The 25,393-nt window shown below is 44.7% G+C and overlaps 1 protein-coding gene across 1 annotated transcript in view; it reads right to left on the reverse strand.

The window, feature by feature from the left end:
- The window catches only part of LOC144752395 (E3 ubiquitin-protein ligase TRIM39-like), a 182,629-nt gene that overhangs the window by 86,590 nt on the left and 70,646 nt on the right, over positions 1-25,393 (reverse strand). Inside the window, exons 4-6 of the mRNA XM_078640329.1 lie at positions 7,436-7,458; positions 6,710-6,716; positions 1,620-1,647 (exon numbers count right to left, since the gene is read on the reverse strand). Of these exons, the coding sequence (XP_078496455.1) occupies positions 1,620-1,647; positions 6,710-6,716; positions 7,436-7,458 (58 nt within the window). The remainder of the gene's footprint in view (positions 1-1,619; positions 1,648-6,709; positions 6,717-7,435; positions 7,459-25,393) is intronic.

Below are 25,393 nucleotides of genomic sequence, written 5' to 3' on the forward strand. Positions count from 1 at the left end.
CAGGTTCTGAAACTGGGATGGTGCAATGAGCTAAAAAACGGTGTTGGATCTAGCCCTGATCTCTTGACTGGGTGAGAGTACTCTGCTTAATTCAGAGACTCTGTCCATCACCACCCCTTGTTGTAAATAATTTTGTCCACTCTAAGCGTGGAAGGGTATACTCAGATGTGAGTCCCTTGCTCATTGCACCATCAGGATTCAAGCAAGCCGGGCCGAAGACGGCTGGAATGCCAGAAACCGGTCCCCGGAAGCTTGTTTCCTTCCCAGTGTAAGAATTGGCTTTTGTAGTCTGGTCTGCCCTGTTCCCATGATGCACTGGGCCAGGGACAGACTAATTTGCATACAGCCAGGTTCTGAAACTGGGATGGTGCAATGAGCTAAAAAACGGTGTTGGATCTAGCCCTGATCTCTTGACTGGGTGAGAGTACTCTGCTTAATTCAGAGACTCTGTCCATCACCACCCCTTGTTGTAAATAATTTTGTCCACTCTAAGCGTGGAAGGGTATACTCAGATGTGAGTCCCTTGCTCATTGCACCATCAGGATTCAAGCAAGCCGGGCCGAAGACGGCTGGAATGCCAGAAACCGGTCCCCGGAAGCTTGTTTCCTTCCCAGTGTAAGAATTGGCTTTTGTAGTCTGGTCTGCCCTGTTCCCATGATGCACTGGGCCAGGGACAGACTAATTTGCATACAGCCAGGTTCTGAAACTGGGATGGTGCAACGAGCTAAAAAACGGTGTTGGATCTAGCCCTGATATCTTGACTGGGTGAGAGTACTCTGCTTAATTCAGAGACTCTGTCCATCACCACCCCTTGTTGTAAATAATTTTGTCCACTCTAAGCGTGGAAGGGTATACTCAGATGTGAGTCCCTTGCTCATTGCACCATCAGGATTTAAGCAAGCCGGGCCGAAGACGGCTGGAATGCCAGAAACCGGTCCCCGGAAGCTTGTTTCCTTCCCAGTGTAAGAATTGGCTTTTGTAGTCTGGTCTGCCCTGTTCCCATGATGCACTGGGCCAGGGACAGACTAATTTGCATACAGCCAGGTTCTGAAACTGGGATGGTGCAATGAGCTAAAAAACGGTGTTGGATCTAGCCCTGATCTCTTGACTGGGTGAGAGTACTCTGCTTAATTCAGAGACTCTGTCCATCACCACCCCTTGTTGTAAATAATTTTGTCCACTCTAAGCGTGGAAGGGTATACTCAGATGTGAGTCCCTTGCTCATTGCACCATCAGGATTCAAGCAAGCCGGGCCGAAGACGGCTGGAATGCCAGAAACCGGTCCCCGGAAGCTTGTTTCCTTCCCAGTGTAAGAATTGGCTTTTGTAGTCTGGTCTGCCTTGTTCCCATGATGCACTGGGCCAGGGACAGACTAATTTGCATACAGCCAGGTTCTGAAACTGGGATGGTGCAATGAGCTAAAAAACGGTGTTGGATCTAGCCCTGATCTCTTGACTGGGTGAGAGTACTCTGCTTAATTCAGAGACTCTGTCCATCACCACCCCTTGTTGTAAATAATTTTGTCCACTCTAAGCGTGGAAGGGTATACTCAGATGTGAGTCCCTTGCTCATTGCACCATCAGGATTCAAGCAAGCCGGGCCGAAGACGGCTGGAATGCCAGAAACCGGTCCCCGGAAGCTTGTTTCCTTCCCAGTGTAAGAATTGGCTTTTGTAGTCTGGTCTGCCCTGTTCCCATGATGCACTGGGCCAGGGACAGACTAATTTGCATACAGCCAGGTTCTGAAACTGGGATGGTGCAATGAGCTAAAAAACGGTGTTGGATCTAGCCCTGATCTCTTGACTGGGTGAGAGTACTCTGCTTAATTCAGAGACTCTGTCCATCACCACCCCTTGTTGTAAATAATCCAGGATTGTTAAGGCCTGCTGCCATAGGAGTGACTTATATGTGTATATGTGTCCAGATATAGGTTTAGACATAGGTATACTATATCTAAGCAAGGGGTGATTACACGACCTTGCCCCAGCTGAGTGATCAGCCAGTTTTGTCAGTTTGGATGGCCAGCCAGGGGTGGCAAAAGATATGTTGCAGCGCCTGGTAGGCCTTGGATGCACCTATGCCCTGGGTACCTATAGTACACTGTACAGGGGCTCATAAGGTGACCCAATACCAATTGGTGATGTACCTAAAGTACATGGTTGTGAATTTAGAGAGAGAACAGCAGGGCTGTGGGTCTGATTAGCAGGCACACAGCCATATTAAGTCGAAAACCAGTGAAGCAAAAAGCAAAAAGTGGGGCTAAAGCAGACCCTACTCTCCTACACATCCCAACAAGTGAAGAAACGAAACTGAGTGATAATCTCACGACCACACTCGTCCCATATTAACATCACTATATAATGTCAGGAATTACCTGATCTCATCATCAGAAGGCTGACTCCATTTAAGGCAATCAAACTGTGATCCTACATTGGCGATACAATTGGTAATCCTGGCCCATGTGGGTCATCAAGGGATTGTGAAAACAAACAAAAGACTGCACAGAAGTATGGTTCCTGCACTTGGATGACCTTGTGGAGGACGTAGTGAAAGAATGCTTACTCTGCCAAGCATCAAACAGGTCGGAGCCCTCACTGCCCATTATCACCGAAGACATCTGAATGCTCCTTGGGTCTGAGTGAGTGCCGATTTTGAGATTTTATGGCATGACATGGAGGCTAACATTATGCAAATCTCCTTTATTGCGAAGCTCACAGCAGCAACAATTGAAGAAATCTAGAATTTCAATAACATTCTAGTAACATATAAAGTCCATCAGCAAGAAGCATTCTCCCTTCTTTGTTGCTACTGCTCACAGATAAGTACACTATCTTTTGCTTTTATCTTCAGTTTGTCTTAATACTGTCTTATCTGTTAATTAAGGGCTTTATTAATACCCCACCAACCCTCTACTAATATCTACACCCTCCCTAACCCTTTAAAGCGCTGATTTCATCCTTTACTCGGTCTCTTTATCAGGAGAAATTATTATGGGTTGGTGGTAGAGGTTTTTAGGTCTCGCCTACGCACCACACATGCGCTGCTTAGGAAAGAGACCTTTAGCCATTGATTCCCTTTTTGAGGCAAAAACGTGCAAGCGTTGCATTGCTTTGAATGGCAACGCGTGCCCGTTTGGCGATTCCGTTGCGGGAGCGAGCGGCGCCATCTTGTAGCAATTATCGTGCTCGCTCCCACAAGGTAAGCGCTGCCTGCTCTCGGCCGCACTCCCCCCACCCCCTACATGCGTGAGGCGCGTGCGCTTGTTTGCCTTTTCTTGCAGAATCCACGGGGAAGCACCAAACAGCAAAACCAAGCTACATTTCTACCCCAATTTATAACATCTTATGGACTTTTCTATTTTTCCAAAAATTTTACAAGGCTATCGTAAGAAGAGTACATTACTCATCTGCCTTGTTAATAGGCCTGACAGTTGGCAACTTTTTTCTCTTTCTTTCATCATGTCAGAAAACCGTGCAGGTGAAAGGGTGATCTTCTTAAGGTCATTCCTGGATCTGCAGCACCGCCCACTCTCTAGGCTCTTCTGGAATTTCGTTGACTCTGACAGTTCAACGGAGCCTGACGTAGGTCTGATGCCATTCTTCACTGGAGGACGAGACCGTCCATTAAAATGGATTCACCTATGGAAATGAGAAGTAAGAACCCTCGTCAAAATTGCGCTTGTAGTTGAAATTGTTTGCTTTTAGAGAATGACGCCCAGAAGAAAATTCAGTAGCAAGACTGTTGGGTGGGATGATTGCATCTCTCGGTCAGGCGTTCTGTTTGTTGGGCGTCGATCCCGTTTCAGCTAGACCCGGGTGCTGCTGCTCTCATTGCACTGTTGCCAGGGAGCGGTGTTAATCCTCTAAATGGACCTGGGCAGCATATACGTTCAATATCAAATAACATCTCATAATGTGAAACACATTATGCTTCACAATGAAGACTGACAAATATGCTTAAAACCATGAACGTTTATTGAAAAATGAAAGGCTTTACAGAAAGTAAAGTGGGAAGAAGTTAGTCAGTCAGTTTCTAAATGAAGCATGACGCTCACACAATACAGTACATGAAACAGCAGAATAGAGTTTAAAATAGGTTTTCCTAGTCTTGGTGTCAGAAAGGCTAGATTTTATTAGAGATATTATGCATACTTTTCTTCCTTTGATTTTAACAGCAGCCAATAAGACAAGAATTGGCATAGCCAATAGGTCTCCCTTTTGGGACCTTATAATTGTTTTGTTATCCAGCACAATATCCTTGGTGCAACAACATCTAGTGTTGCATGGCCAAATACTTATAAGGTCCCAAAGGCGCGACCTATTGGCTATGCCAATGCTTGCTTTTATTACTAGCTTGATTTTGTTTTCCCCGGGGCGCAGCGTTTCTTTCCCCCACCCCGAGGAACGTTTCTAATCTCTTTCGGCCTTTTCAGGCCAACAATTAGGTTATTCCTTAAACGAGGTGAACCTTTCTTGGGTCCGACCTCGCTCACCATTTGAGTTATGTCCTCGGCTTCAAATGTAAACTTAGGATGCTCCTGCTGCCATAGCAACGGGACCGTCCTGATGTGTGAGGCATTGTTTGTACATGAACCGGCCTCGCTCTGAGACCGGCGCTGCCCCCAAACGCGGGCCGAACCCGACGGGAGACCGGCTCAAAACATAATTTTCTGTGACCGGCGAGTGCCGGTCAAAACCAAATTGTCTATTTTTAAGCTGGCGAACACGCGTTGCCAAGCAACGTCTTGCCGGCAGAAGGGCATCATTAATAACACTCCCTAGCAGACGAGCATATGCTAGCAGACAGCTCTTGGTCAGCATTCCTAAATAAGTAACAAGTTAATAAATAAACAAAAAATAACTCCCACATATTTTAAAAAAAAGAGTAACCAGGGAAAAATAAACAACTTTAACAAAACAAGGCTTACCTACTAAGAAGAGGCAGAAATACTGCTTGGTTGTACAAGACAATAAAATACATTTTAAAAAAAGGGGGAGGACCGAGTTTTCAAAGAAACAAAGGTAGGACTTTAGATGAAAGGTAATAGGGAACACCCTGTAACCATTGGGCTGATACTATTAACACATGTCCACCATTGGGTTAATATGGGAGATTAAATGAATTCTGGCAGTTGTAGTCTAACCAACTGCCGCAACTACCCCCTCAAGCAACGCTGACAGCTACCTACCTGCTAGTATGTCTCTCAAAGCCTCAGTAAGTAGTATGGAGGAAACAATTGAAGGACTTATAAACAAAGCCATCAATAAAGTTACTGGGTCTCTAGATGATACTATAAATACAAAATTGGAAGCCCTCTCCCAAACAGACTGGCCAATAGCAGTCTGAAGACACCCTTATGGGGAAGACTGGGTAAATAAGCCCCAAGGAAAAGGAGCACTGGGGAGAATACTTCAAAAGGTTAAAAAAAAAAAACGCTCAATCCATTCGACTTGACGTACTGGCGGTGAACTTGGCAGTGCCCCAGGCACTTCTGATGGGCAAGCAAAAGGCCCAATTCCTATTCCGATCAACAGTGAAAATGAGATGGGAGATGAAATAGAGATGTCCTGTTCCTCCGACCTAGATTCGGACATTCAAGATATTGAAGAAGAGAACACTGAAGTCAATGATGTAGCTCAATCGGTCTCTGGGTCTAAGATGGGCATTATGGACCGGGTTGGAAAAAATATGCTTGACCCTCTCTTAATTAAACATCCCCTATCACCAGAGTGGACCCCTATCCAGCACATTGCGGACTACCTTTCCTTTTGGCTCCGCAAAGAGATACCTAAGGATGTCAGATCATGTATGAGATCTGAATGTCCACGTCCTTTCCTACCAGCCAAAATAACTGCAACTCTGGAACTTGACTGCAAAGTTCTAGCGTTTATCACAAAAGGAGGTAAAGACCCTAGAAAAGTGGTATTTAAAACACAGAATGTTAAAACCAACTTCACTTATAGATGTATTTTATCATTCTGAGTTCAGGCATACTAAACTCGAATTTCTACCTAGTTCCCTCAGTCAGTTAGGATTATAAGATGTTATAATCAAACTGCCCATTCTGGCCTATAGGAACAGGTAGTCTTGCAATAGTGAAAAACTAAATTGGCTGCCATTCACTACCAGGACATGCTTCAAACATCAGGGCGTGTCCTACCTTTTACCTTACAATGCAGCCTGCCCATGGGGGTACATTGGGCCTACCTTACTAACATGCAGAAAGGGGTAGGCTTAGGGTCTGGCAAGTGGGTGCACTGGCCAAGTCGACATGGCAGCCCCAGGCTGCACACGGGCTCTGCAATGGCAGGCCTGACCCATAGGTTACAAGCTGCTCCAGTGGGACAATCAGTGCTGCAAGCCCACCAGCAGCATTTGATTTACAAGCCCCTGGAAAACAGAGTGCACTGTACTAGGGTCTGACAAGTAAACCAAATAAGCCAATCATGGAATCACGAATCCATTACATCAATTTAACATAGGGAGCACTTGCACTGTGGCACTGAAAGCAGTGACACAGTGCCCAAAGCATCTAGACCAGCAAAACATATCAAAAACACAGGAGGCAACAGCAAAAAAATGGAAGGGTGACCCACGCCAATGGTGCCAGGTCTAACACTTCCCTACTAAATATTTTAACTCTTGTTCACATATAAATGTTGGCCTGCAGTAAACAGTTCATTCGTCACATGCCGCTTAATTTTCCATACCTTGCACCTTTTTGGGCCACAACAGACAAACAGCCAGGCCGCACATTCCTTGTTAAAAACATGTGCAATTATTTTATATGGTCCACCACCATCTTTGTTTCGTTAAGTGATCGTTAAGTAATCCAGAAGGCATGTACCAGTACAGGATTACAGTGAGGTTTAAGAGAACTGGACGAGACCTCTTCTAATTGGAGGGAATTTACTAAAGAATGAGGCCTGAACATGGCTTTAACTACACTTCAATGACGTTTGGAAATACAGAAGGGATGTTTTGAAGACTGGCATCGTAGTTAGGAAACTTTGAATGAGTTTTTGCACAACTTTTAATCGAGGAAAACCGGAGGGGAAGTTTCCAGAATGTGCTTGAGTTTTCTGGGTGTTCAGGGTACTTTTCTTAGGACTTTAGTCAAGTTTTAAAGATACAAATATGTTTTGTGAGGACAGCAGCTCATTTCTGTAGCAATTATTTCAACACTCAAAGGAGTTTTCTGATGACTCGCAGGGATTTATGAAAATTTAAGAGCTTAGAGCTTCCTGATGATACAGGGGAGTTTTCAGAGGAATCAAAAGGTATTTTCTGAGGGCTTAAGGTTTTTTTTGAGGCTACAACTTGATTTTATGAGGATCTGAAAAGCACTTTGTGTGAACTTAGTAGTGGCATTTACACACTGCGGCAGTGAGACCTGCTCCTTACACACTGAGAGGAGGATAATAAACCAGCCTTACCTGCTTAGGGTGCTTCCGACATCCTGCAAAACAGAGAAACAATCAAAGTGAAATCAGTTTCCAGAGAAGATGTTGAAGTTATGGCAGTATTTTTAGGAGTGAAACACTTTGATCTATCTACGTTTTGAAAACAGTCGCTGGGGTCACATGACAAGGCACATTCTGTGGCATCACATGACCAAGCGCAGAATGTGACACAAAAAGAAGATATCCAGACAGTTTATCTGGAAAAACCCAATGCACTACAAGAGGCGTCAAAAGACGTTTCAACAATAATAGGCAATAGTGAATCGCTCATTAATTACCGATTGCTTATCCTTGGCTCACTGGAAAAAGATTCCATGGTTATTGTATGTTTTTAACTTTTTGAAAGACTTAAACTGTTTAGTATTTTTCACAGACCCCCCATCACTTTTTGATATCTCCAGGAAGGCCCTGAAAAACCTGTGTGTAGCCCATCTTAGAGATCTGCGTTTATGCACAGAGGTAGGCAAACGAACAAATACTCACCTACTGATGGTACAAACCTCTCCCGGTATTCAGTTGTATTTGTCTTTCTTTTTGTCTAATTATGAAAAGTTTGTTTTAACTAGGTTTCGTTTTGATTCCTTCTTCCGTCTTGTTTCTTTTCCTGGGGTTTCAAATTGGTCTCACGAATTGATTAAATGTCCCTGTGATGGAATTGCACACCAGTCAACTTTGCATGTAACACTGTTCTGCAATTATTATGTGATTCCCCGCAAACGCTGGATTATCCCTCTCCTCCGACAAATGGGCTTGAGAAGATGTAGACCTGCGCTCCTGGCGTTACAGTCTCTAGAAACCCAATTTGCTGCTAAAAGCATAGCTTGTTTTTTAAAAGCGTGTTTGAAAATTCGCTCACAAACAGTATAGTTACTCATCAGAGATATTTCTCGATTTTTGCTAGTAGACATCAATTGTCTTCTTAAACTGAAATGTTATTAATTTATTTGTAAGAAATTTGTACGTGATAACCTTTTCTAGAAGTTTGATGTGCTTTTTAATATGTACTTTTTATGATTGTAAAAATTTCAATCGAAATAAAGATTTTTTTAATTGAATTGAATCAGTATATTGTTGCAATCAATACATTCTGACTGAAACAGCATCAAATGAAACAAGAAAAATGTACAAAGAAATTCAACGATGTCTGGTGTCCGAAGAAGTTTTATTAGCGTTCTTCAAAATCAGGTGGGCAGAACATAAATGCGGTGCTTCACAACAGCATCCAAATGTTAAAAATCCCAATGCATTTCGGGCGTAACGGGATAGCCCTTCATCAGGGGAATCTAACAACAATAAAAATAATAGTCTTAATGATACTCTGGGTAAGTACACAGGACTCAGCAAAAAGAGAATAGAGGACCTTGCCCAATTTTAAAGCAAAGCGGCCAAGCGCAAAGTATAGACAAGCATTTACAATGCAATGGTTTTGCCTTTGACAAAGTTAGAGCGATTGGCATTGTCAATGACAAATTTTTTATTTATGTGTTGGTTTTGAAAACAGATAAATTAATGCCATTGTCATTTACAATGCCAATAGCATAATCTCACGCAAATGGACGATGGCTACAAAAAAATTTGAAAAGTGCTCTATAGAATCAGGAGGAGTTGGGGAGGGATAATGAATAGAGATAGAGCCAAGAAGGAAAAACAAATTAGGGTGAGAGAGAGTGGTGCATTGGAGAGAGTTAGCAGTGTGTTGAAGGGAGAGTGAGTGACGGGATGAGAGAATGAGCAGAAGAAAGAGAGTCAGTGAGAGAAGGAGAGTGTGGTGAAAGGGAAGAGTGAGTGACGGGATGAGAGTATGAGCAGAGGAGAGAGAGTCGGTGAGAGAAGGAGAGTGTGGTGAAAGGGAAGAGTGAGTGACGGGAGGAGAGTATGAGCAGAGGAGAGAGAGTTGGTGAGAGAAGGAGAGTGTGGTGAAAGGGAAGAGTGAGTGACGGGATGAGAGTATGAGCAGAAGTCCTGCATCCTGGGAGCTGCATGACTGCAGAGCCAGGACCTGCCGGTGGCACCACTGACCCCTTGCCACTCCTCGGGTCCCCCGCAAAACAGCCTGGGATGCGGCCCCACCGGTCGGCACTGCTGCTGCTGGCAGCGATGTTCCTGCATTGCGAGGCAAAGTTCGGAGAGAGGAGCGAGTCCCGAGGGAGGAGACGGTGTAATACTTGACTTAACTGGGCAATGGAAGGGACAAACTCAAGCTGAACAGTCCAAATAAAAGCAAGAAAATGTGAGGTAGAAAGCCACTGGCAAGCAATGGGTGAAATGCATTCTCATGGACGCTTTCCGAAGGTCCAAAAGATGTAGGCTTCGACCAAAAAAAACAACCAAAAAACACAATAGGTACGCCTGTCAAAGACACTCACCTAGCCAACAGAAAGCGTGTAGGGTCACAACACACAGGGCCTCTTGGTAGTTGTGTGACTACTGTTCGAAACAGAATGAGGGCATTCACACCCACCTTTCACTGCTGCTCTCTTCCTTTGAGCCTGTACACTGCGCAGCTGTCTTTTGGGAATGTTTGCGCTATGCAAACACAACACATGTACACACAGTAAAAGTGGCACACAGTAATGTACTCTATTTCGGGTTGAATTTATAAATAAGTGCAGGGGCCTAAAGATTTTTTAAGAGCCCGCCACTGGCACTTACAAATGCCATGTTAGAAAAATACCAAGGCTGTCTAAACTGGATTCCACCTCACACCTTTCTTCCAGCAAGCCACACTGCCTGTCTCTTCATCTCACTTCGCAGTTTCTTTTCCATCCATGCTTTCTCATTTATCACAATTTCCCTATTTTTTCTCTTCCTCCTTTCTTCCTCTCCTTCCGGTCTCTCCTACTCTAGATGAAGTCCGAGGATGAAAAACAAGCCTTGGTCCTTAAAAATTAGGGACAGTGTCCACCACCCGTTTAAAAAAAAAAAACCTGCACAAACTCCTTCTTTTGAAATAGTGGGTTCAACTTGCTGCTGCTTAAGCCCTGCCGCTAGCCTCACAGTGCGCGAGACAGCGCGTGCGCGGGCATTCATTCACACACGCACACTATTTCATGCTGTGCCCTTTTCCAGATGGTTTTGTCTTTTCAGCCGCTGAGGGCTTGTTTTGCCCTCTTACCCACTGAGTGCTTCTTTTGCCCTCTCACCCTGCCGATGTTCTTTCCCTTCGCTCTTTTCATGCTGCTTTTGCACAGTGCCCTCTCATCCTCTTCTTGTTTTGCCCTCACTCTTTTACTGACTGTTTTGCTCTCATCTTTTTCATCTTTGTTTTGCCCTCACTCTTTCTGTTTGTTTTGCGCTCTCATTCTCTTAATGCTTGTCTTTAGTCTCGTCATTTTTCTTTGTGCTTGTTTTGCCCTGTCATCTTTCACGTGCTTATTTTGCCCTCTCACTCTTTTCCTGATTGTTTTGTTGTCTCATCCTTTTCATGTCCGCCCCCACCCCCGAATCTTCCCGATTGCTCTGCCCTCTGTCTCTCCATGCCTGTGTTGCCTTTCACCCTCTTCATACCTGTTTATTCTCTGATTCTGTTCTTGCGGGCTTGCTCTCTCGTCCTCTGCCTGTGGTTTTTTACTCTCTCGTCCTCTTCCTCTTCGGTTTGCTCTCTCGTCCTCTTCATACCTGTTTTTCCCTCTGTTCAGCAAAAAGAAGGAGAGCTCCCGCTCCTCATGTTGTTAGGCACGGGGAGATTAAGCATCCTGCCGAGACTCGAACCCGGTTTCCCAGCCTCCACTGTCAGTGCCCGAGTTTCGCGGGCTGTGCTGCCACCCGTCCGCCGGAGGGCCTTCCCCCCCCCCCCCCGCTCCCGATGCCACTGCTAGCATGCCATTATGACTGTCATGTCGCGTATTTTGGGACTTCATTCAGGTAAAAATCATAGAGTGAAAGCACGGGAACAACACAGGGAGAACTCAAACAAACTGAATGTGAGTGGCTGTGGCCCGCATCTTGCGTGGTTTTGTGGTAGTTTTTAGTGCGTCATGCATCCTCTCGCCAAAAACAAACACTACAAAATAGTGCAAAATGCCAAAACTAATATTTCACGTAATACCATTTAATTTTGGGTAATGTTAGGGGCATTTAATGCTTTTTTCGCAAAGGAAAGTACACATTGTTTGCCCAGGCATAGTCACCACTTTAATATTCATTAATTAAGTAGCTTTTTTAAAAGCACATTCACCCAAAGGTTTCTTTGGTGCTGCTACTAGGAAGCAGGGACAAAAGATGCAAAAAATATTAAGGAGTCGAGAGCAAAAGACCGTCTTTGCAAACGGGAACGGGAGCCGAGGCAGCGGTAGGGGGGCGGGAACGGGGCCGGGGAGACACAGAGAGCGAGGCAGCGGTAGGGGGGCGGGAACGGGGCCGGGGAGAGACAGAGAGCGAGGCAGTGGTAGGGGGCGGGAACGGGAGCCGAGGCAGCGGGAGGGGGGCGGGAACGGGGCCAGGGAGACACAGAGAGCGAGGCAGTGGTAGGAGGGCGGGAAATGGGAGCCGAGGCAGAGCCGAGGCAGCGGTAAAAAGCTAAAAAAAAAAAAAAGCACTCACCTGGACTTCTTCCGGGTGCCTTCAATGGCGGACCAGATTCGGGGGCGTTCCCGGCTTTTGGCTGACGTCGCGTGACGTAGCCAAAAGGGAAAAATTCTCGGGAACGCCCCCGAATCTGGTCTGGGATTGACAGACAGAGCCCTCTACCAATGGCTAGCCTCCATTTATGGAGCTAGCCAATGGGAGGAGGGGGCGGATACCCGACCCCACATAGAGGATATCATTAGATTTTGCTAGCGCATGCGTACTTCGTACGCATTGCGTAGGCAAAACCTAAAAAACGGACTGAGAAGAAAAAAGTGCAACCAGCGGTTAAAACCAATATAAAACATGCAGTGAAAAAAACACTATGGAAACTGCAACCAACTACCGAAGAGACAACTATGTGGAACAGTGCACGTGCATCAAGAAAAAGGAAAAAGAAACCAGTGAAAAAGGGTGGATAACACAAACATTCGCACAACTTACTGGCACAATGAAACCCAGATCATCCTGTAACTTCAGGAAGCTCACTGAGAACAATAAGCCTCCGTATTACAAATATTTCCAAAAAGAGACCGTAACCTTAAACCAAATGTCAAAGTACAGTAAAAAAACTCGTACTCACAACAAACGAGAGGCGTAGGAGACTTCACAATTATAGGTAAGACCGGGTGAAAGATCAATAGCGTGGTACATAAATGCCAAAAACGAGCTGTTAAAACAAGAATAAAACGTAATGGTCAGCTCTCTGTGGGGATGGAAATTGACCTAATCAATCGAATAAAAGTATTCAATGGCTTACCAAAGCGAGTTTCGGGAAAACGGCAGTAGTCGGCGTCTCGAAACAAAACGCCAACAGTCTCGAAACCAAGTGAAAACCAGTGTGTTTAACAGGCAGATGAGCGACTGGTAGAGGAAGGACTAATGGGAGCTGGCCGAACTCGGTGGCCATCTTAGAGAGGTATTATTACAACCTGAACATCATTCTATAGCACTTTACAGAGAACAACATAGTAGAAACAAAGTAAAGTAAAACGAAAATGAGAAAGACGATAGATGCGCTGGCACAACATTTGCATGAACATGATAGCAAAAAGGAACAGCATTATACATGAATAATCCTCAACAAGCAGGAAAATACACAAAGTAATATGCAGAGAAACATTGCAATTACAGATACACAAGGAAATGTCAAGCAATATAGATAGAACAGACAAGTATCAATATTATGCGCAAACAGGATTATAGAAAGCAAGAGAGATCAAATTTATCATTGAGCCCTAAAGGGTTTGCAAAAACCAGATCCAGTAAATCTCACGTTGTAGTAGGAATTTGGTGATGTCTTTATCTGGTGATGGTAGTTGTTGCAGAATGTGACATTCTGAATGACGTCAAATGACATAGCAGAAACTGATATTCTGAATGGTAATGACACAGCACAGTGTCATTCTGAATGGAGTCACAAAACACAGCACATCCTGATATTCTGAATGGAGTCACTTGACACAGTGTATGATGTTCTAAACAGGGTCACGTGCATGAGCATCATTTACGACTTGCCAGGGGTCGCAGCTACGACTCCTGGATTGCCCCTTGTGACCCATGGCACTGCTTGTGCGACTCCTGGATACAGAGGTAGTAAAATCAGTGCCAAGAAGACAGAGGCAGCTCGCCCTTATGAGAGTTGTTCTCCACCTTCGTTTTCTGCCAATTATTTACTACATTTACAGTGAATAATCTGCCAGAAGTCCTTGCTGTAGATCCTGGTGCACCATGTTTTATTATACTAACTAGCAGCCTGTCCCGACGTTGTCCAGGTTTGAATTGCTGCCGGCCAGTAGTATATTGTTTTGCAGGATTTCGTTTTGATAGCATTTCTTACCTGTGACAGGCCTGTGAAACGCTCCGATTCACAGTGCACTGCTGATGCACTTAAGAGTGCGCGTTCAGTAGTGTGTGAACTCGAGTTTCCCTACTTTATTTTTCCTTGCAATATTATATAGCGCAAACTCGACAACATGGCATGAGCACAATTTACATTGCAGAAGAACACATTCATTTGTGGTAGGCACGGGGAGACAAAGCGATTTGTCTGGAATCACGGGATGTTGAGCTGATGCCGAGATTCGAACGTAGCTCCCCAGCTCTAAAGTTCGCAAGTCTAGAACTTGTGGCAGGAGGTGTGTCTAAAAGTGTATGTCGATGCTGGCCATCAATGAGAGAGACCTGTGCATTTTTCAAATCGGTGGTGAAAAATATGAGTATGTTGCTGGAGATGTGGGCCGCCGTGCCACCAATGTACTTACCGGGGGAGGGTAAACACCCAGTATTCCGCAACTTTCTTTCCGCATACCATCACTCCGCATACTTTCATTACGAAAGTACCATGACTCCGCAATGCCATTATAACGCATGGCATTACATTTTATATGCTTTTACCACGCATACATTTACAACGAAATTCGTTGTAAATGCATGAATGGTAAAAGCATGTTTTTGTTTAATCTTTGGATAAGGTAAGTATGGGTATAGGGGTATATGTTTTGGGGTACTAAGGTATATGTTTTGGGGTGTTTGGGTATTTTAAGGGTTCAGATATAGTTTTGGGTTATGGGGTACAGGGGTAGTTTTAGGGTTTAGGGATAGGTATGGGTTTTGGGGTACAGGGGTATTTTTAGGGTTCAGGGCTAGGTTTGGGTTTTGGGGTACAGGGGTATTTTAGGGTTCAGGGGTAGGTTTGGGTTTGGGGTACAGGGGTATTTTTAGGGTTCAGGGCTTGGTTTGGTTTTGGGGTCAGGGGTATTTTTAGGGTTCAAGGGTAGGTTTGGGTTTTGAGGTACAGGGGTATTTATAGGGTTCAGGGCTAGGTTTGGGTTTTGGGGTACAGGAGTATATTTAGGGTTTAGGGATAGGTTTGGGTTTTGGGGTACAGGGTATATTTATAGGGTTAAGAAGGGTTAGTGTTTAAGGGTATTGGGGTATTTTAAGGAGTAAGGGTGGGTTATGATTATGGGGTGCAGGGGTATTTAAAGGGAGCAGGCTGGACACCCGGAGCTGGAATGTACAGAACCTGGGAAGAAAAAACAATGAAATATCACTTTTTTTCCGTAATCCCGCGCCCCGCTCACACCCATGTCCCCAGCACACGATATGAGACATGGCATGAAGGGCGGAACGTACCACACGCCCCCAGCGTTTTTTCACGCCCCCAGCACAACGTAGACACGCCCACAAGGGACTACTTTGCTGGCACGGTTCTTTTACCTTTTAAATGTATATGGTGGGCGTCTGCATAGCATATGTCCTTCTGCTGCAACTGCCCTTTCCAACGCTGTATTGGGTGTTGTGATTGGTGCTGCGGTACCTGAGATTACCCGCCTCAAAGGTTTGGGCTCTCTCTTTATTATAGAAGTATGGATAGTATTACAGGTAACAGGCGTTGCAGGAGAAGAATGAACAGCAGGGATACTAGAAGAGTGTTCTTCAGGAGAGTAAGGCACAAACAGAAGCATTACTAAAAGAGTGCCATGAAGGAGTAGTGCCCGCAACAGGAGGTACAGCCAGAAGGTGGGGCTAAAGAGTGCCCTGCAGGAGGAGGTACAAGGGGGGGGGCTAGAAGAGTGCCCTACAGGAGGAGGTACAGCCAGAAGGGGGTGCTAGAAGAGTGCCCTGCAGGAGGAGGTACGAGAAGAAGAGGTACTAGAAGAGCACCCTGCAGAAGAAAGTACCAACAGAAGGGGTACTAGAAGAGTGCCCTGTAGGAGGAGGAGGTATGGGCAGCAGGGGTATTAGAGGAGTGCATGTAAGTGGAAGCCATCTAGGAAACAACATCACAGCTGCCCAGGAAGAACAAAGACATGTGACCCCCTCTTGTGCAGTTATGGACTTTTGAAGGATCTGCTTGTGTGAAGCTCCCGCCAGTTACTGGATTCATTCATCCCAACATGGGGTGAGCTGTTGGAGTGAAGAGGCTGAGAAAGGAGACTCTCGGGGGGGGGTTGGGGGGGGGGGGCACACAATCACTGACCTGGGTTCTGCGAGGGGAGCTGAGGAGTTCCAGCGCCTTCCCTGCTGCCTGAACAAGCCTTCCTGCCTGCTTGTCATCTGGCCCCTCTGCCGACCAACATCGCGGCGGACCGGGGACTACATCCCCCAGCGGCCTTTGCGAGAGGAACTCGCGCATGCCCTGTCCCGCCCCCGGAGGTGCTCTTATACCAGCGAGAGCCCCCGCGTCGCGGGACGCGCGCGGGCAGCGCCGGGCGGAGCCTGGGCAGAGGGCGGGCCGTCTGTGGCGGTCAGGGGCCGAAGGAGGCCGGGCTGGGCCACCCCCATAACATCTTCTGCTGACAATGGGTAAGCGCAAGAAAGCGACAAATATGGAGGAGGGCGGGAAGAATGCCAAGGTCCCAAGACACTCTAAATCTATCATGACTTATCTTTCCTCGGCGGTGGGAGCATTGACGAAGGAGATTGCCAATGCTGAGTATGAACTGGGTCTGTCAGCCACTCCCTCACCAGTCACTTTTCCATCTACCCCCACGGACCTGGGTGATATCACACCTAATGTCAATCCCCCGTTACCACTAGACCCCGTTGTGACAATTGTTAATCCTCCTCCCATATGCCTCACAGCTAAGGCATCCACCCCCACCTCGCCAGCTAGACAGCCCAAGTCGAGTCAGCAGCCAATTACTCAACCAATCAGGAGATCGATGGATAACAACGCCATCAGTGTGTGCCCATCAAATTTGCCAATTGATCTCCTGGGGGACCAATTAGAGGCACTTTTTGTTGGCAGGATTGAACCACTACTCGTTGGGATCGCGAAAGACATTGTGGACACACTAAACACCTGTCTAGAAGGATTACTAAAGAAATGTGCAATAATCGATAGACTTGTCAACACCCCCCCACCTCGTATGGTACCACATGATAGAGCGATGTGTTCCGAGGGTGAGGGAGGCAGGAAGGTGACTGATAAGGGGAGACATGGTGCGGCACTGCAACTTGAGAGTAGCGTAGGGGCCACCAATACATCATTTCTAGTCAAGGATGCACCCCCTCTAATTTTGGAGGGGCAGCCACGCCCGCAGCACCAGCCTTGCACACCTGATTTTAGGAGGATATCCTATAGTAAATATAAACTTAATTTACCACCTGAAGCGTCCTCATTAGTAGCTGTCTTCATCGGGGTTCCCCCACTAAGGGATGGGGAGGTGGAATCTACCACGGACCTCATGGCTAAGACTAACAAGTGGTGTTCGGACAAATGTTGCGGGGAGAACATTGCAGACCAGATTATCTACGCAAGGAGGGTGTGTTGGATTGGTAAACAACAGAAATCTACCCAAGGAGATTGCATGGTCATTAATTTTAGCAGGGCTAACCTAGCGGATAGACTCTTCTGGGATGGCTCTGATATATCGTTAAAGGACCAACTGAGACCTGTCCCGCTGGGTTTCTTTTACCCTCCCCCCCCGTTCGCACTATGCAAACCAGACGCCCTGGGAGCAGCAGGTTGGGAGGGTGCCTACTTCTAGGAGAGGGCAGGACTAATGTACACACATCTTCACAATCCCTAAGGTGCCCAACTACCTCATCAACTCGCCATCCCCGTGACCACCAGAATGCCCGGGAGGTTTTGGGGTTGGCCACAGAAAATCGTTTTGCCCCCCTGTCGGGTCTGGAGGACATAGACTGACTATCAGTCAACTCCACACGTGTGACAGAGGAGGTAGGGCATTTAATTAATGATGAAGTAGGGGTATGTAAGCTACTTAGCTGGAATGTGGCAGGAATTAACTCAAAACGCAACGACAAGGAATGGATTAGATTTGTCTCTGGGCATAAGGTTATTGCCCTACAGGAAACATGGGACACTACCGCTAATTTTTGGATGGACGGGTTTACCAGCTTTGCTAAAGCTGCTACCCCTAGCTGTGTTGGTAGAGCTAAGGGAGGCCTCCTAATTTTATTTTCCCTAGAACTTAAAGGATCTATAAGACAGATTAATAACGTCTCCCCAATATCCTTATTGTTGAAAGGGAAATTAGCCCCTCCAGGAAGACATTATACGTTAATTTTTATAATTCCTGGAACAGGGACAACTGCGATAATAATATCGCTAGACTAGATGCTGTTTTAATGTCAGTCAGTCAGAATACACATTTCGATTCAGAGTACATACTGTTGGGAGATTTTAATATTCACCCCTGCAAGCTAATGTGTGGCTCAAGTAACAAGGAAGGGGGAGAAGGTCTCGAAGGCCCCCACTTCGAGCATACGACATCAGGTGAAGAGCTAGAAGATCTTCTGGCTAACTTTAACCTCTTTGAACCGGAGGGGGGCTCAAAAATAGCTACCTTTACGTGTAGTGACCCTGGAACAATTATAGATTACATTTTTGTAACACCAGGTATCTTAAACAGGGTCATCCCCTATCGCACAGTTCCTTCCCATTACAGCGACCACAATCCTGTTATACTTGATGTAGCTTGGGGAGATTTTATGGGGCCAATCCCAGGGCCAGTAAAACCAGGACCTTACGCACATCCGACCAGGGTAGAAGACTTAAATGGGCCAAGGTGGTTCCGGAGAACTTTTATGCGGAAGTTTTCCCGAAAATCGAGGCCCAGGTGGCTGTGTGCCAAAACCCAAATGCCCGGGACTGTGAAATTATAGGGGCCTTTGAGACTATGTGTGGGCAGGTCTCACAGGATCTTTTGGTAAAACCCAGGAAGGGAGTGTGTAACAAGCAGCGCTGGTTTGACGCTACTTGCTCAAAAGCACATAAATCCCTAATGGCAGCCTTGAAGAGAACACCTAGGATAAGGGCTGACATTGTCACCTTGAGGAAGAATTACAAGCTAGCAGTCAAGACCAGACAAGACAACATCAAACGTGAAGCCTGGGAGAATCTCCTCTCCGTGGCCGTTCTGAAGGATAGCAGGCAATTCTGGGAAATAATCAAACAGCCATTTTTTTCTGATTCAACTAATGATGTCATGGACTGTGTTATCTCGGATGACAAATGGCTGGCCCACTTTAGAAAGGTGTATGGAGACAACGAGACGGCCAGTCAAGTATGCCCCCTGGTGGCCCCGGATGCCGCTCCCATTTATTTTAAAAGATCTGAGGTGGAGAAAGCTATTTTGGCCACTACCAAGAACAAGGCTCCTGGACCTGACGGGGTGCCGGCTGACTTTTATATACACGCACCCAAGTTATGGGCGGGGGTCTTGGCTAATGTCTTTACAGCCGCTAATGGCAACTCCATACCATCCACCTGGGTCATCTCTACCATCGTCCCCATTTTTAGGAAGGGCCAGCGGGACGATCCCGGGTGTTATAGGCCCATATCCCTCCTGGACTCTGCAGTTAAGATCTTAGGCAGAGTCCTTTTGGTCAAACTGAGGGATAGTGTAGAGGGTTGCGGGGGGCTGGCCGACATTCAGTATGGGTTCAGAGAGAAGAAAGTAACGGTTGAGCAATGCTCCAACTTACACCTGTTGATCTCGAAATATACGATGGCCAAGGAAGGGTCCCTATTCCTAGCGTTTATGGACCTCTCCTCAGCCTTCGACTTGGTGAACAGGTCTAAGTTATGGACCACCCTCCTGAAGATGGGGATAGAAGAGGCGTTGGTCAAGTTCATGGCCTCTCTTCACCAAGAGCTTTTTGCTGCAGTGCGGGTCACTAATGAGGGAAGGTGTACGTCTCGTTTTAAGTCAATGCGGGGGGTCAGACAGGGCTGTATATTAGCCCCGTTGCTTTTTACCATCTACATTAATGGCTTGGGCGCCTATCTAGAGGATGTGGAGGGTGACGTTCCGCGTGCAGGAGCAGCTAAGATCCCCGCGCTCCTGTACGCGGACTACGCGGTGCTGTCGCTCGCACTGGTGTCTGTCTGCAACGTCTTCTGGATGCCTTTGGCACATTTATGGACATCTGGATTTAAAAATAAACACGAATAAATCCCATACCATGGTCGTGGGGCGCCAAAGTAGCAAGGGGAAATCTAAAATCTTTGAATGTAAGGGCAAGGTCGTCACCAGAGTCTCTACGTTCCCCTATCTGGGGGTTGTTTTTGACCAGAGGGGATCTTGGGGACCCCAGGTTAGGGTGAAGAGGTTGGCGGTGACTAGATCATCAGCAGCCCTCATGGGATTTGCAGGCAGGTTGGGTGCTAGGCCGATGGAAGCCCTTTTGAAGATTTATAAAAGTAAATCAGTTGCTCTGGCCTCATATGGTTCACCCCTTTGGGGTTACGTAAACCTGGAACCAATTCAGAAGGTGGAAAACAGATTCATACGGACCCTCCTGTCTGTCCCACAGCCCACACCGACTTTTTCCATACATATGGAGGTGGGTCTAGATTTCGTCACTGATGGGCTGAACATGGCACCCTTGATCTTCTGGCTAAAGACCTGGCTCAATGAAGAACTGCCCCTTAACCATAAGATCATGGCTGATGTCATGTCTTTGGACCACTTTAAAAGGGTGCCATGGTTGGCCTACTTGATGAAGTCGTTCTCAGACCTGGGACGACCAGAACTCTTTACATCCCTCCGGGACATCAAGAAACAGGACATTGACTTGATCAAGAAGCAATTCATGGGAAGGGCAAGAGCGTGTCGCGAGGAAAAGGAACTAGTGAAACCGGCAGTGAGGAGACACTATCTGCTTGCAAATTCATTTGCACTAGCACCTTACCTTGGTTTAGTTACGATCCCATTCCATAGGTTTCTCCTGACTAAGTTTAGGTTTAATTTGTTACATTTTTATTTGGGCAATTTTAAAATGTGGGAAAAACCTGAATTAGCCCCCCCCCTGTTGTTGTGACCACTTTTCTGTCCAAGATACCATGCACTTTGTTATGTTTTGTGGGTTTTTCTTAGAGCCTAGGAAAAAAATATCTGTTACCTGTTTTAAAGGAGGCTGGCTTCACACAAGTGAGACCAGCCCTGCTCTACCTGCAATCATTGAACAACATACGCACTACATTCTGTATGGCCAATTTCTTGGTGGCAGCAGCCAGAATTAAAAAAACACATCAGAACAATGGCCCCCTCTAAATTGCGTTTAATCATTGTATTTGATCTTTGTACAACACTAAATGAACTTAATCTGCCTTTTTATGAACCTCATGTATGCACTGACTTGTATGATACTGTAAATAGTTTTTATTTGTATGAAATGTTTTTATCTCTTTGTATGATTTTTAACTAAATCGAATAAAGATATTTTGACTGACTGAGACTCTCGATTAAAGTTTAAAGTAGAACCAGGCAAGAGTAAATGATTTGGAATATTGGACTTTTTAGGACAAGTTGTCTATGACCCACATGCGGCGTGGCTAAAGTTCATGTCAGTATAAGGACGAAAACGCACTGTTTAGAGGGTGACGCCAGGTTCACAGCTGGCAAATGGAAAGTGTCCTCATCAGAAATAGACAATAACTCTAAGAGAGAATATAAACTATTAAAGAAATAATTGTGAAGCACTTTCAGATCAATATTTACAACTGTGAAACCTGGGTGCGTTGCAGGGGTTTATTGATTCACAGCAAATGACTACACCTTGATGACCACTCTCAGAGAACCAGCGTTTGTGACAGGCCCCTGATGAAGGGTTTTTCAAACCCGAAATGCATTGGGCATAATTGAAATCGACAAGTGTATGACTTATGAACTCATGATTTATTGATCCTACAGTTTATTGTAATAACTATCAATATGAACCACTAGAAAGAGAGAGTGAAGAAACGCATTTGTTTCAAGTTAAAGGAGCGCATCCTTCGTGGCCCGCTGATCACACAATTTATCATATTCACGCTAAGACTCTGTTGGACACAGAGCAACAAGGAAATCGCGCCAAAAAGAACTTGCCATAAACTTTACTCAAATAAGGCGCGCACGAAGATAAATCGATCTCATTCATTCAATTGTCCAGTCCAACCTATCTTCTGTTGCACCCAAGATTTGAAAATGCAATTTGATGACATAGCTCAGATAACCTCAAAACAAGCAGAACTCTTAGCATTTTCACCGGAGTCAGCGCAAGAAATCTATGGACTCATTCAGGAGACCAGAGCATTCAGCCCTAATGTTTCAACTACAGCTCAATTAATAGGACAGTTCGAATTCCTTAGCCGGAAAGAAATTAATCAAAGACTACATGCCACAACACTTATACATTACCACAAAAACAAAAGGATACCTAGGGAACTAAGAATTGCCTTAAAACCGATGCTGTGCAAAAATAGTAAATCATTTGTTGAAAAATGGTACCAAATACTTAACAAATGTTCTCTGGATTTAATTCTATTAATAATTCAAGAACTTTCAAAGGTACTAAAAGAAATTGAGTCTGATCTAGAAGGTATGAAAAAAGAATTGGATATATTACCGGATCTACAAACCGTCTTACAGGATGTAAATGCGAAACTTGATAAATATGCCAAAGAAGTGAACGACCGCAAAGTACGAAAATATAAAAGAGACACAATTGATTATAAATATGACGAAGTCTACACCTGGGCTGAGATTTATAATCAAAAGAAATGGCAACAACCGAAATCTAAATCGTCCACGACTTCATCACAAGAAAGCGTAGTTTCAGAATCTGATATATCCCACTCTAGACAACCATTAGAAAAACCACAACAATCCAGCACATCTAAGAAACAGGCTTTTTTAGATGTAAGCCCGGCTGCCAACTCACCACCAAACATCATAATAGGAGGGGCAAAAGAAACAGAAGAAGAAATAGCAAAAAGAACCAGGAGTCAGAAAACAACAAAAACGAATTAGTGATCAACATTTCTTCTAAAACAATGTCTAAAGCACAAACAGCAGTGCTCAATAAAGGAACCTCTTTTGTCCCGACATACCAAACTAGTCTATCAGAAACTGAAATTGCGTTATTCAAATTCTTCAGGACACTCAAATTAAAATATATTTTTTAAAGACTTACCAACTAATCCTGCAGTCAACTCCACAACTTTCAAACCGAAGAGAACCTTCTGTGCACCCTATTCGCACAAAACCATCGAAGCATTTGAAAGGTCGGTGATTTCAGATATACAAAAAATCAACTTAAAAAAACCCACTAAAACCAATCTCACCAAAACAGAATGGAGCATACTCAGAAACTTAGCCAATGACAAAGATCTAACCTTCTAACGAGCCGATAAAGGCGGGGCTCTTATAATAATGGACACTACCTTCTATGAACAGAGCGTCAATGAACATGTGAATGACCAAGACATATATTTACACTTGGAGGCGGATCCCACTGAAGAATACCAAAAAACGTTAACATCAATTCTCGAGCGTGCACTGCACATGAAATGGATCGATGAAAAAACACACCAACTCCTTTCAGACCCATCGTGTCAGCTTGTGGGTCCATATCTGAAAGTATAGGTAAATTCGTTGATCATTATCTGCAGCCCATCGTACAAAAGAGTACAACGTACATCAAAGACACCACGGCATTCCTCAATTTGCTCAAAACCATTCAATTGGATAATGACACAGAATATTGGCTCTGTACAGTGGACGTAGTATCACTCTACACTTCGATCCCACATAATGAAGGCCTAGATGCCTTAGAATGGAATCTGCTGAATGATGATGAATGTGAAGTCAATAAGATATTTTTAATTGAATTGATGCACTTTTCACTTTTTCATAGTTACTTCGAATGGAAATGCAACTTTTACAACCAATGCAATGGTACCTCAATGGGTTTCGGGGGGGCCCCTCGTATGCAAATTTGTTTATGTCTAAATTCGAGTCTGATCACATTTTAAACAACATTGACTGGACCTCCAGCTTGGTTACCTTCAAAAGATATATCGATGATATATTCCTAATTTGGAGAGGCACTAAAGACCAATTTACCAACAATATAATAATGTTAAACCAAGTGAATCCTCTAATCAAATTCACCTATACCATTCATGAGGACACCATATCTTTTTTGGATGTACACATCACCATAGCCAATAAAGAAATTCAAACGAAAGTATACAAAACAGCCACAGATCGGAACTCAAGCTTACTTTTCCAGAGCTTTCATCCTGATTCTCTCAAAAAGCATTTACCAACTTCACAATTCATTTGTCTCAAAAGAATCACTTCAGAAGAAAACATCCTCAAAAATTCATTAATTGAGTAACAAGAATAATATCTAGCAAGAGGATATCCCAAAGAGATCCTAGAAGAATCTCTTAAAAGAGTAGCCAAATTACCAAGAGAAAATGTGCTGACAACTTCCAAACAAGCCAAAGAATCAAAAACGGTGTGTGTACTTAAATTTTCAAGTGATTCACATAAGATCAAAAAAGCCATAAATTGTCACTGGTCCCTAATCAAAACAGAACCTGATCTACAGAACTTATTCAATGAACACGTTACATTTGCCTACAAAAGATCCAAAAAATTGAAAGAGATTCTCTCTGCACCAAAGAAACCAAAATTGAACACAAAGGGATGGCGAAATGCTACAATTGCATACATTGCAACATTGTTATTTTAGGGAAAACATGTATGCACCCCACGAAAAAGGTCATAAGATTGATTTGCACTATACGGGAACATGCGACTCAAAAAATGTCATATATGCCATCAAATGTCCTTGTGGCAAGACATATGTCGGCCAAACGGAAAATCAAAGTAAGAATAACAGAGCATAAGAGTAACATACGCACTATGAACAACAAATCTACCATAGCCATGCATTGGCAGGAAGCTAATCACCAGATTTCTCAATTAAGATTTACTATACTTGAGATTCTCCCACAACGCTGCGACATGGATCCAGTTAAAAAACGCTTACAGGCAGAATTTTTTGGGATTAAAAAATTACAAACTCTTCAGCCGACAGGGATGAACGACAGAATAAAACTGGCATGTTTTCTATGAAGAATCTACATTTCTGCACAGCTGAGGGACTGTGGCATTTCCCTCCCCGCAAAGTATCCTTTACCTCAGAACTTCTGACACTCATTTGAGTTTGCAAAGTACTGATATTCTAGCAATATGCGGTCTACAAATCACAGAGCATACAGACTTTTACTTGTATAGCTAACTTCTTATTATGTGTACAATTGTTTACCTGTCATTGTTGCTATTTTTATTTTTCATTTTGCATTATTTTAGTTGCACTGCACACCGCAGTATAATTATGTTCTTAATACTTGACCTGATCCGTCGTGCTCCATGTAATATAAACACTTTATGGACATATTGTAGTTCACATTACGTCCCCACGATGCGCATTACATCACTGTAAACACTTCCCAAACAAAGCGTCATTCGAGTCCTAACACACACGTGATCGGAATTCGTAACCAACCACATTGCTTTTCCAGAGTTTCCATGGCTACCGCCCGGCACTCGC

This window comes from Lissotriton helveticus, chromosome 5_1, assembly GCF_964261635.1.
Source record: "Lissotriton helveticus chromosome 5_1, aLisHel1.1, whole genome shotgun sequence".
Lineage (NCBI taxonomy): Eukaryota > Metazoa > Chordata > Amphibia > Caudata > Salamandridae > Lissotriton > Lissotriton helveticus.